The sequence below is a fragment of the Euprymna scolopes genome, chromosome 22 (genome assembly GCF_053919585.1).
Source record: "Euprymna scolopes isolate OS-2025 chromosome 22, ASM5391958v1, whole genome shotgun sequence".
Taxonomy (NCBI): Eukaryota; Metazoa; Mollusca; class Cephalopoda; order Sepiida; family Sepiolidae; genus Euprymna; species Euprymna scolopes.
Genome location: NC_136503.1, coordinates 44,960,650 through 44,980,452, shown reverse-complemented (window position 1 = coordinate 44,980,452; position 19,803 = coordinate 44,960,650). Strand labels below are relative to the sequence as shown.

The following is a 19,803-nucleotide window of genomic DNA, read 5'->3' as shown; positions in this document are numbered from 1 at the left end:
TAATTGCCCATGATCACATTAAAATTTGTCCTTTAATCTTTTTATCTATATATGCTATAGTAAAATATAGAGTTCCTACAATTTTTATTATGCATATATCATTTTCAATAATATTTATATATTTTTCAAATACTAATGCATTTAGGATATTTTTTCAAGGTAAAAGTCATTTTTATCAAATTGTGAAAGTACAATTTTTTTTATTGGCTAAACATTTTATTCTGTTATGTTAGTTGCCATTTTTGTTTTGTTTATGGTTGATTCATTGGTCGTTTTGTAGAATATTGCAACTTCATTATTGATTTATTACACTTTTTATTATAGATTTTATAATTTTTTGAGATTTGTTCATTTTTAAATTCATACTTTTATGTCCATTTTTTTTAAGTTGTCACATATCAAGTCTAAAAGCAATTCGATAAGGGTTAAATAAGATCAAATTTTAGACATGTTCTTGATAAAAATTGGAATAAGGATGCTAGACATAAGGTTTAGTGGCATTATATCTTTATTTTAATCTTCATAAAGGAACATGAAAGTGGTACAAAACTATTTTGTTTAGAGAATTTTATCTGCCATGGGATGGGTAGAAGTAATTGTAAGAAAGAATTAGTAACAGCTAAGAGAAAATATACTGAAACCACCAGAAAACGCATTGAAGCGCAGAGATTAGGAACTCGTGGTTTCTGGAAAATCTACAACAGTGCAGTAAATAATGAGCAATCAACAATTCCCCCACTACCCAACAATCATGAGGTTGTTTGCACAGCAACTGAGAAAGCTAGCATGCTTGCCCATCAGTTTGCCTCAAACTCTACCTTGGACCCAGCAAACCACTCCCTCCCTGATTTTCCTTTGCAGACAGAAACCACACCAGATGATCTGAAAATCACCCCTTCTCAAGTACATGACATCATAAAAAACCTAGACACCTCAAAAGCATGTGGACCTGATCTCATCCCGGCTGTACAATTAAAAAGATGCGCTGCTGAGATTGCTCTAGTTCTCTCCAAACTTTTGAGCAAATGCCGTAACGAATCTTGCTTCCCTGACTGATGGAAAACTGCTTCTGTGCTACCAGTTTACAAGAATTCTGACAAAAGAACTGGCCCATTAAGTTATTTCCCCATTAGCCTCCTCCCTCTTTTCGCCAAAATATTTGCGTCCATAATTAATCAAGGTCTAGTCCAATACCTTACAGTTGCTCAACTTCTGTCCAACCATCAATATGGATTTAGGCAAGCCCGTTCAACTGCAGATATCCTAACTGTAATCTCTGAACATATATACCCTGCACTGAATAAATCAGGTGAGGGGAAAGCAGTAGCCCTAGATATATCTAGGGCTACTGCTATGAAGGCCTATGACAGGGTATGGCACGATAATCTTTTCATGAAAATCAGATCCTATGGTATTACTGGACAAATACTTAACATAATTAAATCCGTCTATATATATATATATAAAAGCAAAAATGTGTGTTTGTATGTCTCGCAAAAACTTTCGACATGGTCACGGATTTTCATGAGATTGGTATCATTTTAAACTTCCTACCTTCGCCCAACAAATATTGAAAAATTGGCCAAAAACATTAATTTCTTCACCCTAAAATCATCAGTTTTCTGCAGGGAGGGGTCAGCAAAAACCGTCCTCTCTTTATAAATTCGCTTTTACGCATGCGCAAATGACGTCGGAACATAATTTAGTTTAAATATCAAAAAAACCAATCCAATATTGTCGACGTCGTCTTAGCTCAGTTGCTTAGAGGGCGGTCTCATTATCTAAAGGTTTTGGGTTTGAATCGTGGTGTGAGATGTCTTCTTTTTTTTTTTTTTTTCGATTTTTTAAATTTTAATATTGAAACAGGATTATTTAAGCCAGTGTTTTTTTGTTTTTATTTTTCAGATTTTTTAAAGTAGTTTTAACGTTTGTTTTTCTGTTTTCTTTTTCCATCACATTCGCGTTTTCTTTTTTTGTTTTTCCAATTTTTACATTTAACATCGTTCGTTTGCCTTACATTAGTTTTTGGGGTGGTTTTTTTTTTTTTTCGATTTTTTTAAGTTTTAACATTTTAATATTTAAAAATATTTACTTCACTTATTCTTATGTTTTGATTAACACCCCCCCCCCCCGCCCGAGCACACGCACCGCTAAACACCCAGGCAATGCCGGGTATCCCCCACTAGTCTTAAATAAAAGAAGAAGCCAGGTTGTCCTTGATGGTCGTATATCTAAACAATATGATATAAATGCAGGTCCTTAGATCTTTATTATTCCTGATATTCATAAATGACCTCCCTGATAAAATTGTCTCCGAGATGGGCATATATGACATCACACTCTATAACAGGCATGAGGCGAATGATCACGTATTCAAGGCAATGGTGGAAACCCTAAAAGAAGACCTCCAATCTGTAGTGGAATGGGGTCAAAATGGATGGTAATATTCAATGCTGCCAAGACTAAACTTGTTTCCTTTAATAATTACAAGAAACCTTCTCAACCTCTAATAGATATATTATTAAAGATACATTACCTGAAAGCACTTCGTTCAATATTCCTTGGCCTAACGTTCACAGGGAACATGAGTTAGAATAGATACATCGAGAGCATAGCCAAAGCTGCCACGAACAAGGTGGGCTCTCTCTACCGTGCTAGAAAATTACTTATGCCTGAAAGCATCCTGTATCTCTACAAGGCCATCATTCGCCCATGTATGGAGTATTGTTTTCACATTTGGGCTGGTGCATCTGCTGCTAGTCTCTCCCTCCTTAACAGAGTTCAAAAGAGAGTCGCCAACCTGATAGGTCCTGAACTGTCATCTAGGCTTCAGCCTCTGTCCCATCGACGAAATGTTACATCCCTCTGCCTATTTTACAAGTATGGTGGATGCTCCGACAAACTACAAGCCCTTGTACCCCCTCAACATAATTACCCCAACAAACCCAACAAGCAGCAAAGTTCCACCCCTACACAGAGATCCCTAGATGTAAGAAAGCCTTGTACTCAAATAGTTTCTTCCCCAGAACTGCTAGACTTTGGAATTCCCTACCGGGTTCCTGCTTCCCCAACTGTACTGACATGCAGAGCTTCAAGTGTAATGTGAATAGACATCTTGCTGCTCGGCTTCCTACATAGTACCCCTGTAGCTTATGTCCCTGATAGTAGCCCCCTACATCAAAGTGACACTGTGCCTTGTTTGAAGTGAAAATATAATTTAAAAAAAAAATTGTTAAATTTTAAATAAAAAATGTGAGTTAATCAACATTCGTTTTCTATTTCTTATATACTTCAACATGTTAAAATACACTTTAGTCCTGCAACTGTACATGCTATAAACCTGTAAATTACAAATTAAATGGCAAAATAATAAGCTTCTTTACTTATAAGTATAATAAAGAATATGATAGTTCTAAACTAGTGGTAGTAATAATCTAATTTATAAAACTCACTCTGTCTGTTTCCATATTTTCAAACTCTATCTCTTCCAAAACTAAAAGTCACGGGGCGATGCTAGGAGTCGCAAATGATTGGATTTTTTATGGACCGTTCTTCTATGGGTCTTTAGCCGGTTAAAATAGTTTTTAAGGGGTCAAAATTGAAAAAATCTTTATACATTTTGTACATTCATCTTAGTTTATTTTTAATCAGTTCATATACGTGTCACGTTGATAATGTGGTAACGTCACCAGCTTTGAATGCTACAGTTTTGCTTTTGGTTTTGATTCTAGCTGATGGCATCTTTTTTTTTTTTTTTTTTTTACTTTTGAAATCATGACTTTATAATAGTATATACAAAATCTGGACAAATAAAAATATATTTAAGTGTATTTTACGACCGAGCAAATCTGGGTGACACCCCCCACCCTCGTTAATAATTATAATAGAAAAGTAAAGAGGCTTATTATTTTTTTATTATGCAGGCACGATGTCTTAAAAGAGGTCAGATTTTGTATTTTCGAATGAAATCAAAGTATAGTCGTCAAAGTTATGACACAGTTGGTCATGGGTATGTCTAATAATTTAGAAAGTGTTTTTATTTTATTTTTTTAGTTATTTTTTTACTCACATTCACCTCTAACTAGGTATATCGCCACTTGGACGTAAGGGGCTACTATATGGAACCATGCATAGGAAAGATTAACAAGATGTTGGTTTAACGTTGCATTTAAACTTCTGCATGTCAGCACAGTCAGGGAAGCAGGTAGCAGGAAGGAAATTCCAAAGTCTAGCTGTTCGAGGGAAGAAACTATTATAGAAAGCTTTCTGTCATTTAGCGACCGCAACAGTGAAGAGGTGTGATTTTGCTGCTAAGCGGGTGTTGCTGCACTGTTTAAAAAGGATTCATTAAAATTGAAATCTTAAAATAATATTGAATGACATCTGAAAAGAGTTGAAGGCACTTGTGGCCATAGTCATAAAATTAAAAAGTGATGCTCCCTTCCTTATAAATAAGGTCTTTGTTTTAAGGCATAGTCTTAAGATTTCAACAAAGAATTATACAGGAAATAATAAATTAAGATGATATGATTGAGAGGAAATTCCTAAGACAGGATTGTAGTTTGTATTGAATAATAATTCCTCATTTATTTTTCAGTAGATTTTCTTTTTTAACTTCATGTTATCATGCAAAAATAAAATAACTTGTTTTCTTCTTTTATAGGGCCCTTTGTCTATTGCTGTTCCTGGTGAGATTCGTGGAATGGAAGAAGCCCACAAGATGTATGGAAGGTAAAAAAGAAAAAAATTTAAGTTTTATATACTTTTTTTTATTTTTCCTTTTGATTATGTAATTACTTTGGAAAATTAAGTAACATTTAGAAAAATTAAAGAATGTTATAAAGATTTGGTTGAAAAATTTACTAAAATCTGAAAAAATTAGTGATAAAGTTTTTTTTTGTGGGGAAATTTTAGTACAAGATAAATTTAGTAATGGTTGCACTATGGAAAAATTATGTTTTTGATTGATAAATTTTAATTTAAGATACGTGTCGATTTCTGTTTATTTATTTTTTTGTTTTTTTGTTTTTTCATGTGTAACTAGCAGGATCGTTCCAAGAGCAAAGCCTCCTATTTTTTTTTTTAACTCAAAAAGTTGAAGAGCTATGAAGACAGGAGTGGTAACATAAAAATGAGCGACCTTTTGTTCTCCAGAATTTATTTTTCTACATAGTCACTATCATACTCAATGCATTTTTGCCAAGAATTTAATGATGCATCTCTGCTTCTGATGCATATCCATGACAGGGGTTGCTTTCTTATAGTTTAGCTTTATCAATATCTGCAACAGAGAGATTAAATTTTTCAGGTCATGAATTCATAAGTTAAGTCATCACAACAATGCAATTTGCAATCTTTTCTGATCCATTCGGGTGGAATAAAAAAAATAGGAGACATTACTTTTAGAATGCACCTCATATTTTCCAAATGTTTTACCTCCATAACAATTTCTTTGCTTTTTTTTCTGTAGACTTCCCTGGAAAGATTTGGTGATGCCAGCTGTTGATTTGGCCAAAAATGGTTTTGTAATATCTAAGAGTTTTGGTAATTCTTTGTTATTCTTAACTAATAAATACTTTGAATTTATTTTCATAAATGAAAAGATGAAAAATAAAATTAAAGAAACAATTCTGTGGATTTTTTTTTTTTTTTTTAAATAAGGATTTAATTAGAAAAAACTAAAACAAGAAAATTATGACTTATCTTCCCCTACTACTTAATGTAAAGATCAGAAAAAAAATTTTATCTTATATACTTAATTTTTTTTTTTTTTTTTTTTTTAGTAATTAAAGCAAAGGACTTTTGTGTAAAGACAAATAAATCTAATATTTGATTTGTGAAAATTTTCAAAGTTTTATCAAATTTGAGGACATTTTCCTTCCCATTAGAAGAGAAGGGGGAGATAAATCGCCTAAACAATTATTGATCACACATTTTGATAGATTTTATTAAGGGAATTTCATGTTTGAACAATTGTGTGGGACCTATTAGAGTTGAAACTTTTTTTTATCTTTTTGGACCCTGTCTTAGAGACTAGTGGTAGATGCATTAGCCCAGATGTGGCATGGAGGAATTGTAGCTTTATAGAGATAATGGTATGTTCAAAATATTCTCTTTTCACCTTTGTGCCTTCAATAAGATTTCAGACTTTTTTTTCATATAGACACTTTTATTGATAGTACACACATGAGACTCTAGCCCCCTTCAAAGTAATCTCCCCCGGCTGCAATGCACTTGTATGGTTCCAATAGCTTCTGGAAAGCCCCACGGAAGTTCTCTTGTGTGAGCGTATCAATGACCCTCGTCAGAGCCTTTTTTATCTCCTGAATTGTCTCATAATTTATTGAGCTTAGGGAAAGTCACAAGGAGCAAGGTCTGGACTATATGAAGGGTGAGGAATCATCTTGGTCGAATAGTTTGTGATAAGGGTGCAGTTGTTGACTGCACCCTTGGGACAAACTTTGCACAAATTTTTCACATCTTCAGTTCCTTGCGAATAATTGTGGGTACAGTTCCCACACTGATATCAAACTGCGCACTTATTATCTCTATAGACACATAACACTCCTTATCCATAAAATTCTTTATTTGGCCAATCAACTCTGATGTTCTGACTTCTGTGGGGATTCATGAAGAAAGTAATAAAACTCCCAAACAGATGTTGACTTGTTGGCTGTCACAGACAAAGTTTGTAAACACATCACTATCCATAGGCTCCATGCACTCATCCGGTCAAAAAGATAAAAATAATAAAAATTAATTAGCCAATAGGAGCAGGGCATGCTAAAAATAATATTTAACAACCTACATGTCTGTGGGAGCTAGGTATATAAACCCAAGATTTTTGTAAATGAGGAGAGAAGGAAAGAAGACACAAAGGAAACAGGACACGGGTTCAATCAAGCTAGAACTTATCCTGCTTTTGCTGTAAAAGCTGAAAACACTCCTCTCTGTGACTGCTACTTGAAAACAAAAGGAAACAAGGAATAAGTACTCTTTGTGAACATTCTCCTTTTTTTTCTCTGTTTCTTCCAACATCTTTGTATTATTTTGAAAGATGATGACACATGAAAATTACCGTTTTTTGAACAGACTCATTCAATCTACTCTTTTATCTCAATATATAATATTTTGATTTCAGAAATTCCCCTCTGGACCAAAGTACTATAGGTTTGCAACAACAGATGCCACATACAAAATTATTATGTCTAAGCTATTAGCCACTATCTTATGTAACTTTAGAACGATATTTTAGACACATTTATTCGTTATAATAAAATTCTACATTTTATCCTAGGAACAACATCATCACAATCGCAACCATCTTTAGAGGAACTAGTTCCTATTTTTCCTCTACATAACAAGTCCTCCTACCACCCCCAGTCATTACCGGGAGGAATTCTGCACTTTCAACAGATATGGGGTTTCACCCTTTGTAACTGGATCATAAACTCCTAGACATAACATAATCTTTCCCTTTTTCTATTAAAAAATAATAAAGTCTGTCCAGACTAATTCCACTCAATCTGATTGGTTGACCTCTGACCATTCCTATATTTCAGATTAACATAATTCACATGCTAAATGAATGCTAATGTACATGTATATGGCATCGCCATGATACTTACTTTTGTCCTTTGAGTAAATTGCCACATTAATTTTCTTACGTTTAACGGCATAAGTTTGCATTTCCTCTCTCTCTTGCTCACTCTCTCTTTTTCTCTCTCTCACTTGTGTTTTACATTTCTTCACAGTGATGCCAAAGAAAAAACAACAAACCTCTATTTCCTCTCTCTCTCTCTTGCACATTTGTTTCAGTAATTATATTTTTTTTCAGACATAGTCACATTTTTTTATATGAACTTTATTTAAATATACTATATTTAAGCCTACACAACCTATTACAATCTTCACCAAATTAAAAATAAATGTTACTACAATATCATCTACTGGATTCGTGACACTGCGCACACATTAACTTTTTTATGGGTGGGGGGGTAAATTTGTACATTAGGTCTAACTCCACAATTTTCTTTAGAATGATGACTTTTACATGTTTTCAACTATGCTGATTAAGAAAATCTCATTCAAATTTTGTGGAGACAAGTACTTATAGAGATATAAAGACCTGTAATATGCACTGTAATCCACTGGTTGCCAGGTTTGTATGCATACATGATAAACAAATCTACTTCTCTCCTATCGACACTGACATGCCCAATTTTTTTTTTTTTTTGCATCTGTAGGTAGGTATGCTGACAACGATTATCATGGTTAAATTTGATGGAATTATCACCCCCCCCCCCCGACACACACCAAGAAAACAAAGTGTTGTCTATTACGAAAGCCGTTATTTACATAAGGATGTTGGGGGGTGTCCATTCTTAACATGGGGAGGTTGGTGGTGTCTATTCCAAAAGCCATACTTAACATCAGGAGTTTGGGATGTCTATTCCAAACGCCGTTCTTAACATGAAAATACTCAAAGAAGTCAAGTGAAAAAAGTCGTAATGGTTTTGTTTTACATGTTAAAAAAAGACGACATAAAACTGGAATTTAATTTAAATACTATCGGTGGAAGAGTTGAAAAGAAGAGAAAGACTTAAACAACAAACAGAAACAGCTAGGGCTGCTACCACTGATTCTGATAACTCTAAGCAGACAGTTCATATACAGTGATAATCCCTAACCTCTAAAACTTCTGTTTTTACTTTCCATTATTATTCTAATGGACCATTTTTCGTAATTTTATTAATTCATACTGATTTACACAGTCCCTTAATTGCTTTTTTTTAATTCAAACAATACCTGCATGTTATCGTCCAAAACCAGCACTAATCGCCAGTGAAAGTCAGATTATTTCATTTCAGCCATACCAGCCAGTGTCTGAGGACAACAGTAGCCACCAACAACAAACGTAGTTTACTTATTTGCGAGGGGGGGAGGGGGCAACCTTCCACCAGGCTAGTTGTTAATAAAAGTTATTCAAAACCTTAAATGATCATAGTTTGTCTTGTGTAAAATGGAGTTTCTATTTCATGCTTTTTTTATGCTGTAATACACAAAACCATCTATACTTCCTTACTCCTCATGCACCTCTTATCATCTCTCACAGACTCCCTCCCTCCCTTCCTTTAATCTATACCACTCAAAAACTGATGCTCGATTCATGCAAGATGGTCCAAAAGCAGTCTGAAGCATTCCATATGTTTTTTTTTCCAAGTTTAAAACAGAATTTTATCGCATATTGTTCTAAAATGTCTTCACGTCCAGATTGCATTTTTCAAATTCACCAGCTGTGACAATCAGGCTTTAGTAGGATGTATTCCAATTCCTGCTGTAGCTGTGCATTTGAACTTGAAATCATAAAAATTGGTCAGCCATTTCATAAGATGTGTAGCAATAACATACTGAAATTTCTGCAACTTTAAATACTTGTACGAAAATAGTCTGGAAACTTATTTAAAACACCTCATGTATGATGTGAAATATTTCTCAAATTCACTGAATATATATATTGTATATTATGAATGAATTATCTTTACTATATATCATTACTAGCAAGGCTGGCGTTACACTGGGTCATAAAAAATAAAAATTAAATAGTGTGTGTAACATCTTTATATTAAAACTCCTATCTCTCCTCCTCTTTCTTTCTAGCTTTATCTTTCTCTCTTTCCTTCTCCTTCAATTTTCCTCTACCAAACCCATTCCTTTCTTTTGTCTTTTGTCTTAATATGTTGACAAGATAATAACAACTTATTTATCCCTTTTAAATCTAATATTGTAATTTTTAATTCTTCACTCAAACTGTATATTTATATCAAGCAAACTACAACACCCTTCTCTGTATATATATTTATATTTTCTGTATCATTTTCTTTTCAGTGAACACACTAAAAACAAATGTTGACTTGAAGAACGAAAGCCCCGAATTTGTCAAGTCATTCACAAAAAATGGCAAAATTCCAGAAAATGGAGAAATTTTCCGCCGACCAAAACTCGCTTACGTTTTGGAAACCATTGCCAATGAAGGACCTGATGCATTCTATGATGGAATCTTTTCACCAGAAATTGTGGATGCTGTAAGTTAAAAAAAATTTTTTTTTTAATGGTGGTTTTCAATTTGACATTTTCTATTTAAAGAAATATTTTGAACTTTTTCTATGGTTTTTGTTTTTATCTAAATCAATTTGTCAGAATTGAAGATTTAGAAAAATTTTAAGTCCTATTTTGTTATAAAAATAAATTCACCAGGATGCTTTTCAGGTTTATTTGTAAACAAGTCAGCCATTGTTATCTTTTGTTGTTAGATGATGAAAAAGAATAAATTACTTTGAAATTTGAAAGAAATTTGGAAGCATTTAAACTGTTGAATAGAAAGACATTTTTGAATTTGAAATTCTTAAATTCTCATTTTAATTTTATACTTTTCAGCAGCATTACACTATTTTCCTCACTTGAATCACATTTTGATTGAAGAGTTTTGGTTGTTTCCTACAAAATTGCTACAGCCCTACTTGATTATTTTTTTCTTTGATTGGATTTTATTTTTATTTTTCACCTTATTCTTCTGTCCTATTTGTCATTTCTTTCCTGTCTTATGGCTATTTTTAAAAACATAAAATGTTTGTTTTGCTGTAAAAACTAAAACTTCATATAAGTAAGAGTAAAAAAAAAAAAATTAGATCACTTCTGTTTCATTTAAGAATGATTTCCTGTCTCTTTCTTCCAACTGGGTGTTACCAGATCAGGCTGTCTGAAGATATTGGCTTCCTGACCTAAAATGCACGCAACATTGATGTTATTGTTTGTTTTTCGTGTCCCTTTGCAAGAGCAAAAAACAACCAAAAAAATAAAAAGAAGAAAAACAAAAACAAAAGAACAAACTGTCAAATTTCCTGAAGATGAATATTTTATTATTAAAAAATTTGAACAAAAAAATTAAATTTTATTTTTAATAAATATCAATATTTATTAAAAACAATTTCACACTCGTCTGGTCTTTCTAACCGTTGAATCTTAATTTAATTTGCATTTTTATGTTTTCTCTTTCCAGTCTGACAATGCAATTAGTCTTGAAGATCTAAAGAACTACAGAGCAGTTAAACGCAATGTTTTGCATGGCAATTATAATGGTATGCTGGAAATTTCCTCTTTTCACCTTTGTACATAACGCAAAATATTTCTACAAATACACTGAATATATATGCCGTATATTATGAATAAAGTATCTTTACTATATATTATTACCAGTATGTTTATCTGGCATTACCCGGAGCCATAAAAAAAAACAAAAATAGAAATTAAATAGTGTGTATAACATCTTTATATTAAAACTCCTATCTCTCCTCCTCTCTTTATAGCTCTTTCTTTCTCTTTCAGTTTTTCCATCTCTCCAATCCTCTCTATATCCTCTGCCCAGCTCATTCTGCTCTTTTGTTTTAATATGATGAAAAAAATTATAATCAGGGCTCTATGGACAAATTTATTTTTAGTTGACCTTTGACAACTAAATATTTTTGCTTACTAGCCAAATAGAAAAGTTACTAAACAGACCCATGTGATTTTTGGAATATGACATCTTCGTTTCATGAGGAGTAAGTACATCATAAAAATGTTTCTGTATTTTTTTTAATAAGTGTAATTCTAAATATACAGCAATTTTATGTTGATACTTGAAGGTAAAAACATTCAAATTTCTTCAGATATTTTTTAAACAGCCTTCGTTCAAAAAAAAAAAAAAGAGTATATTGTTCTATTAAACTTTTATTGTTTAAATAATTTAACTTTGTTTTATTAAAAAAAAAAAAAAAAATGAAAAGATATTTTTCACTCCGTAGTGAGCTTTGGAAGATTGTCAGTGAAAGAAATACAATCGCCAAAAGATAAGCGTTTCATTATTTCTAGTTGCCACTTTGAAAAATCACTCGCAAATGCGACCGTTTCACTTGCAATGTAGAGCCCTGATAATGTAATTCATATACTGGCACCATCCCTTTTAAGGGTATTATTGTAATCTTACATTTATTGCTCCTGGACAACGCCAATAGAACAAAACACAATGATATTTTTGTTACCGAGTAATTGCATTCTCCTACCTACATTCGCAATAATATGAAGAGAAATGATGTTGATAATGAAAATAGTCCCAAGAGATTTAAATGTAATACCATAAGTTACATTTGTTGCTCCTGGACAATTCTAAGTAGAACAAAAGATTATTACTCCCCCCCCCCCTCACTTACCAATTATAATACAGTAATGTTGATAATGACAATGTTATTGTTCTTGGAGTAGAAAAAAAGTTTGTTACCTTCCACACACATACTTATAAATATAATACTATAATGTTAATAAGGTGGCCTTCACAACACTACCAAAAGTATGGTTAAAATCAAAGTATAAAGAGAAATGATGTTATTTCTCCCGGACAACACTGAGTATAATAAAAGTTACTGTTACTCTTCTTCTCACTTACCAAATGTACTACTGTAATTTTAGTAAAGAAGCCTTCACAGTATTCAGAGAAATAATGTTAATAATGATTATTGATCCAGGACAATGCCGAATAGTCAATTCCTAATTTCTTGCCCCCCCCCTCTCTATTTCAGAATATGAAGATAAATGATGTCAATAAAGACAATAGTCCAAAGAGGTTTAATAGTTACCACTTAGCAAAAGTAATTCTGTAATCTTACAATTTTGATCCCGAATAATGCTGAATTTCTTGTCAATTCCTAATTTGTCTGCCCCCATTTCAATATATTAAAAATATACACGATGTTGATGAAGTTGATAGACAGAAGAGATATACCATGTATATCTTACTAAAAGTATTACTGTAAGTTTACATTTTTTTTTAATCTCAGACAATGCCATGTAGAACAAATTGTGCCTGTCAATTCACAATTTCTTACCCCCCCCTCAGTTTTAATATTTTAAGAAAATACAAAATGTTGAAGTCTAAAATGATTTACTATATATCTCTTACCAAAAGTAATACAGTAATCTTACAATTTTTATTCCAGACAATACTGAGTAGAGCAAATAGTCCCTGTCAAGTTCTAATTTCTTGTATCCAACCCCACCTCCTCATTTTACAAGATGAAGATTAAATATTACAATTCCCGAACCTAAATACGAAACCTTGAAAGTATGCAGCTAACCTTTTCCTAACATTAAACATGGTGTCTTATGCACCCGAAGAAGATCGGAGATTACATCGACCGAAATGTTATGCAAATAACAATCAAGATAAAAATAGTCTGATTAATCCAAATGATCCAAACAAAATTAAATATGTCCTCAAATCCCTTATCCATGCAGCATATCTTGTTTTTAAAATTAAGGAGGCCTTCAGAGCACTACTAAAACCACCTGAGTTTTTTGTCACACTTCTCCCTTCAGAAGAGAACTTTAAGAAATGATAAATGAAATTCAGAGTTATTGTCCATTTAATTTTGAAATAAAACTGCAGAGTGGTTTCCTGCAAGGAATTAGTCAGCAATTTATTTCCAAATTAGTAGATAATAACATTAGAAAAAAAAAATATATATATATATATACTTCGGAATAGTTTTTATTTAACAATCAGTGGTTATGTAAACGTGAGATTGTTGGTTTACAAAATATTACTGGCAGTAATATTCTATAAGTTATCCCATCTAAACAAGAATTGCTCGATATGCAAGATAGAGCAAATAAATTAAATTGTAATTCAATGAATTTCAAAAAAACTCTCATTGAAATGAAATGAAGTGGTTGAGTTTCATATCAAAGAATTTTTATTATTCTAAGCAAGACAAAGAATGTTTTAGAAAGTTTATCTCCTTAACCTATAGGGTTTCGATGTCTACCATCTCATCAGAGGAGTGAAAATATTAGCATATCCTTTTTCTACAAATACTGCTACAGGACTTCTGATAAATGTATTATTTTCACTTTGACTTTCCATGTCTCACTGACTTTAGCAAATAGGGTGCATACCTTTATAACTATTTGCTAATATTTTCACTCCTCTGATGAGATGGTAGACATCGAAACCCTATAGGTTAAGGAGATAAACTTTCTAAAACATTCTTTGTCTTGCTTAGAATAATAAAAATTCTTTGATATGAAACTCAACCACTTCATTTCATTTCAATGAGAGTTTTTTTGAAATTCATTGAATTACAATTTAATATATATATATATATATATATATATAAACGCCCCCGCCTTACTGAACCATGGTATTTTTTTTAGTATACAACACTATAAAAAAAAATGGAGAAGTTATTTATTCCAGGCAGCACTGTGTATAAAAATACCTTTGTTTAACATAATGAACACTTCTGCTATAAGATGAAATTTTATTATTATTGTTCGCAGACAATGCAAAGTACCATCTCTTGTATACAACATTATAAATAAAAGACTGTAAAATTCTTTGTCCCAAACAACTCTGTATTTAAACATACCTAATCTATTCATTGTATTGAGAACTTTTGCCATAAAATATATCACTTACCAAATATAAAATTATATCATTGTTATGATTATGGCCCTTGGACAACACAAAACTACTCTTTCTCCATTTAAGTAAAGTGTGAAAATAAAATGAGAAATAATTGTGATAATGATAATAGTTAAGAAATGCCAAATTAAATCCAGAGTTAGTGCCTTGAAATTTTTGAATTTCAATTTGATAAAATGATATAATTCTTCTAACAAATGAAACAACAAATGCATTTCAGATTTCGTAAATTCCAGCTTTTGTGGTTTGAGTGTTGCTAGTATTTTGTTTTTCTATCTGTTGAAATATATTTTTTGATTGTGAGTGAAGTGGAATGAATAGTTCTAAGACCATCTTTGGATAATTATTGCTGTGTGCATTAGTAAGAAAATAATAAAATTGCAGCAAATATCCTTTACAAATTTATTCTATTCTGATAGACTTTTAGATACTTGTGAAAAAAACAGGGGGTCATGTTTCAGTCTTTTTATGAAGGTAAGTTAAAGTTTTCCTGATATCGTTAATACTTAATTCATAGATTATTCTGAAGAATCGATTGTTTTTTTTTTTTTTGTTTTTTTTTAAGGAAATAGAGAACTTTTTCTGTTTTGAAATTTTTTTTTTTTTTTTTTTTTTTTTTAAATATTAGGTTTCGTTGTTTTGGCTCCTCCGCCCCCATCCGGAGGTCCAATTTTGTTGGCCATAATGAACATAATGGATGGCTATAATTTATCTGCTGCTGATCAGCATAAACCCATCACTTACCACAGACTGGTTGAGGTAAGTCACTTTGTCCCTCCATTACCTTTTTCTTTATTTTTATTTTTATCGTGAAGTAATAATGGAAAAAAAAATTTAATATCTGTCTTCCAAGTTGCTAAATTGTTCTTGTTGATCCCAAATTAATAGATATTACAGAAATTTATTTTACCAAATCTTAAGGCAGAATATCTAAGATTTGTGGGAGAATATAGACACAAACATACGACAGCTCTTTATAAAATGGAATTATAACACAAAATTTTCTCCAATTTATCTGTAAAAAAAGTTTCCGTTTTGGTTAGTATTGTCGCAGTATTTTTGATATAAGGGGAGAGTATGATCACCGAAAGTTGGAAGGTACTACTTATAGACACTGGTGATAAGAACTAACCAATCAAATGGAGCCACATTCTGCTAGCAACCAATCAGAAACCAGAATTGCTCCATAAAAATATTGAATCTTTATCATTCTAACACATAATCTTTTTGTGTCAACGTGAGAAAGATCTTTTTCTGTTTGCCTGCAAAAATTTAAGTCTGAGACTTATACAGAACAGCTATCCACTGAAAATTCATCTCCAGGATTTGTACAGAATAGCTACCCATCGGAAACTCTTCTGAAATTAAATATGGCTTTCAATTCAAAGATATATATATAGCAACGATGAGCCTGGCCAATACCAGGTGGGTGACCATTTGGAAATGCTAGGCATTGTATGTGCTCTGCTCATCCTGGCATTGTTTTCAGTCATCCTGAATTTCTACTTGCAATTGGAATTAAAACAATACCGACTCAGAAGTGTGATTGGAGATTGCGTACTAAAGAATTTCATGTGCAAGCACCCTTTAGTGGTTATCCGTAGTCTGTCAAGACTGAATGAAGCCTTTTGCATAGATGTGTGTGTTTGTGAGTCAACCTTAAATATTACACTTTTCAAAGATAAACAATAATAGTTAACAAAAACATTTGGATTTCTCAGCATTTCTGGACTTGATAGGTAATAACCATGAAATAATGGTTTTACAAAAAATAGCAAAACTACAGAATATATGTTTGTATTTTTTTAAAGAAAAAAAGGTACATATTCTCTTTGTTACTTTACATTATTGAGTTTGGTCTTGTTTTAAATGTATTTCTTTTTTCTCTGTATTTTTGTACTTAGGCTTTCAAACATGTGTATGCTATGCGGGCCAATCTTGGGGACCCATTTGATTCAGATTATACAGAAGAGATATATAATGTTACAGACCACATGCTGAGGTGAGTGACTTGATAAGTCTTTTTTTTTTAATTAATTATAAATAATTAAAACTAGAAGGACCTGTGGAAATTTCACAGAATGGGAAATACATTTAATCAACAAATATTTTGATAAAGCTGATATTTTTCTGGATAGTGCAAAAATTAGTTTGTTTTTTTTTCTTGTTGTTTTTTTTTTTTTAAAATAAAACCAATACAATTTTTGAAGGCCAAACTCCTTCAAAAAAGGCCAAATTCGTGAAATTTGGCTTTAAAAAGGTTAATCTGGCAACCATGCACAAGAATGAGAGTGCCCTCCCTTTGATGTAGCCATGTTTTTGAATATCTAATTACTTAAAGCATAACATAGAGATTAATTAAATAAGGAATAAGCAGAATATTATATAGATAGTATAGCAAGTTTCTGTGGATACCAGACAAAACCTTAAGTCATCACTCTAGTTTTACTGGCTACTGAAAGTAACTGGCTTTAAAACGTTATGTTAATTGATATGCAAGGGTTGATTGGAATAGCTTTAGATCCTTTCATTCATTTTCTATTTTTAGAAAACAAAAAGTTTTCCTTTTTCTCTCCATTTGTCTAGAATCAAGCAAAATTTCCATCAACTCTCCTGAAGCTGGCTTCAATTAAATCTTAGATTTCTCAAGGCTTGGTCTCTCTACTTGAAGAATCGGAGAATGTCTGCATACTGGACACTTACATCACTACACAGATATCAGAGGTTTTCCAAGAAAACTATGCCTTCTATGCAGTTAGATAAAAAGATCCTACAATCAATCACTACCTGATCACCTGTGCCTCTTACATTCCTAAAGTGAACACATTACTGTGGGACTGATTCCTTGCTGATTACAACTTGGACATCATCCAAAGTCATAAACTGACCCATCAGTAATCAAATGCAGTTCATACTATTGATCAATGTTAATACTCGCATGGCTTTCCATCATCTTTTGACTGACAATCATTTCTTTTGATTAACCTTGATTTTACTTCATTTCTTGACTTCACATCTTGCAGGGCTTTATGAACGATGGTAGAGAAGTATTGATACTGTCATTCAAACAAATAATCTATTTATTATTCAATTATTGGAATTCTTTTGAGATGAGTAATTTTGTATATTTTATTTATTTATTTATTTATTTATTTGCGGACTGTTATCCTCATCTTTTATAGTTGTTTTTTTCGGTACGGTCTTGACAATGGAAAATCAGATTACAAATAAACGTGGATTTATAAGACCAAAAAATCAAACTTTAATTGCCCTTCGGGGCCCGTGGTGCAGTAGATAGATGATGAATCTCTACAGTTCCAGGTGAGCATTGTCTGAAGATAGCAGTTTCAATCCTACCCAAAGCCAGCCAGAGGATTAGTTGGCCAAAACATGGTGAGACGACAACTATGGAAAGCTGTAATTACTGAAGATACATTTGAAGATTTAGAATATTCTGTCACGGTTAAAAACCTGATGAAGGCCAGAGGAATAGTTGGTCGAAACGTTGTGAAACAACAACTAGAAAAGATGAGGATAATAGTCCGCAAATAAATAAATAGAATAATCTATTTGATGTGATGTTGGACCAGGTGGCTAATTACAGTCCAGTAATATCTGGGAATGCTCTTATCAAAACCTCTACACCACCATGACAGATTATAAGGCAGCACTATGGCTTCCAAATCAGTGGGTCCCATTTCCTGAATTTTGACTTAGTCAAAATGGAGTCAGACATATATATAGAGGATTTATTCCAAAATCTGTTTTAACTCATTTATGATTGTACTTATATGGTTGAGTTTGGTTTAACTAGACTTGTCCAAGCTGGCTTCAATTAAATCTTAGATTTCTCAAGGCTTGGTCTCTCTACTTGAAGAATCGGAGAATGTCTGCATACTGGACACTTACATCACTACACAGAGATCAGAGGTTTTCCAAGAAAACTATGCCTTCTATGCAGTTAGATAAAAAGGTCCTACAATCAATCACTACCTGATCACCTGTGCCTGTTACATTCCTAAAGTGAATCAACAATATATTATCATAGCCTGTCACTTTGCAGATATTCTGGATGGCAAAATCTATGAATGTGACAAACATCTAGAGCTGGGGTCTGCAACCTTTTTAAACATGAGGACCAAAAAGCTATGCTGATTATAAGTGGAGGGCCAAACAGCTTTGGCTACATTGTCATGGAGGACCACAATGTTATTAAATATGTAAATAAATTTTCTGTGCATTTGAAGAAAACAATTATTAAATACTAGCCTGGGTGCCTGGCGTTGCCCAGGTGTTTGGAGGTGTGTGTTGAGTAAAACAAAAAGTTGTAGTAGGCAGGCAGGCTCGAACCTGTGATGCGAAGGCGGAAAAGAAAATGGAGGTGTACGTAATGGTGTTGGTTGGGCTAAAAAAAAAAAGGAAAATTGCGCGCACAAAAAAAAAATGTGGTAGTAGGCAGGTAGGCTCGAACCTGTACTGCAAAGGAGGAAAAGAAAGTAAAAAAAAAAAATGTGACACGTTAGCTGTTGCGCCAATCACCAGATCGAAAGTGACGTAGGTTTAAATTAAGGCTAGACAATCGAAAAGAGGCGATGACTTTCAAAAATATCGGCGAAAAAAGCGAACCCCCTCCCTGTAGAAAAGTGCTCAATTGAGGGTGAAAAATTAATGTTTTTGGCCAATTTTTCAATAATTGTCGTCCAAAGGGTCAAGCTTCAAAATGATACCAATCTTGTGAAAATCTGTCGCCTCTGTCAAAAGTATTAGGCAGACATACGTACGTACATACATACATGCATACATTTAAACAGACAGGTGAGATTTATATCATAGATTATTTGATTCTATTTAAATGATTTCACTTATTTTACTACAGGAATATCAAAAATGCAATTACAAACATATTTTACAAAAACAAGGCTGATAGCCATTAGTTGCGTGCTCTCGTGTAATGAATGAATGTGTGAATGTAGCATTGACATGAAATTCTTAAAGATAAACTAAAATGACCGAAAAATGGGCTGAAATGACTTAAATAAATAAAAAGTAAATGACTTAGAATGACTTTAATGAACTTAAGGATGAATTTAATGACCTTAAGAATGACTTTAAGACGTAACCACCATTTACTCTCGGTAACCGCCCCCACCAGTGCCTTTTTAATCAATTCTCTTAACTGATCTCGGAAGTCTTATATCTCCAGAAGGAAGGTGTTTAACTTCCAGTACCCTGCTAACTTAGGTCTATTTCCTAGCTTCAGCCGGGCCATAACTAGTTTATGGTCC

At 32.7% G+C, this 19,803-nt stretch overlaps 1 protein-coding gene across 4 annotated transcripts in view; it reads left to right on the top strand.

The window, feature by feature from the left end:
* Positions 1–19,803, top strand: part of LOC145243393 (glutathione hydrolase 1 proenzyme-like) — a 177,577-nt gene that overhangs the window by 140,442 nt on the left and 17,332 nt on the right. For all 4 annotated transcript variants that reach the window (XM_080106235.1, XM_080106233.1, XM_080106232.1 and 1 more), the window contains 6 exons: positions 4,664–4,731; positions 5,471–5,544; positions 9,889–10,085; positions 11,060–11,138; positions 15,147–15,277; positions 16,423–16,520. In XM_080106235.1, the coding sequence (XP_079962361.1) occupies positions 4,664–4,731; positions 5,471–5,544; positions 9,889–10,085; positions 11,060–11,138; positions 15,147–15,277; positions 16,423–16,520 (647 nt within the window). The remainder of the gene's footprint in view (positions 1–4,663; positions 4,732–5,470; positions 5,545–9,888; positions 10,086–11,059; positions 11,139–15,146; positions 15,278–16,422; positions 16,521–19,803) is intronic.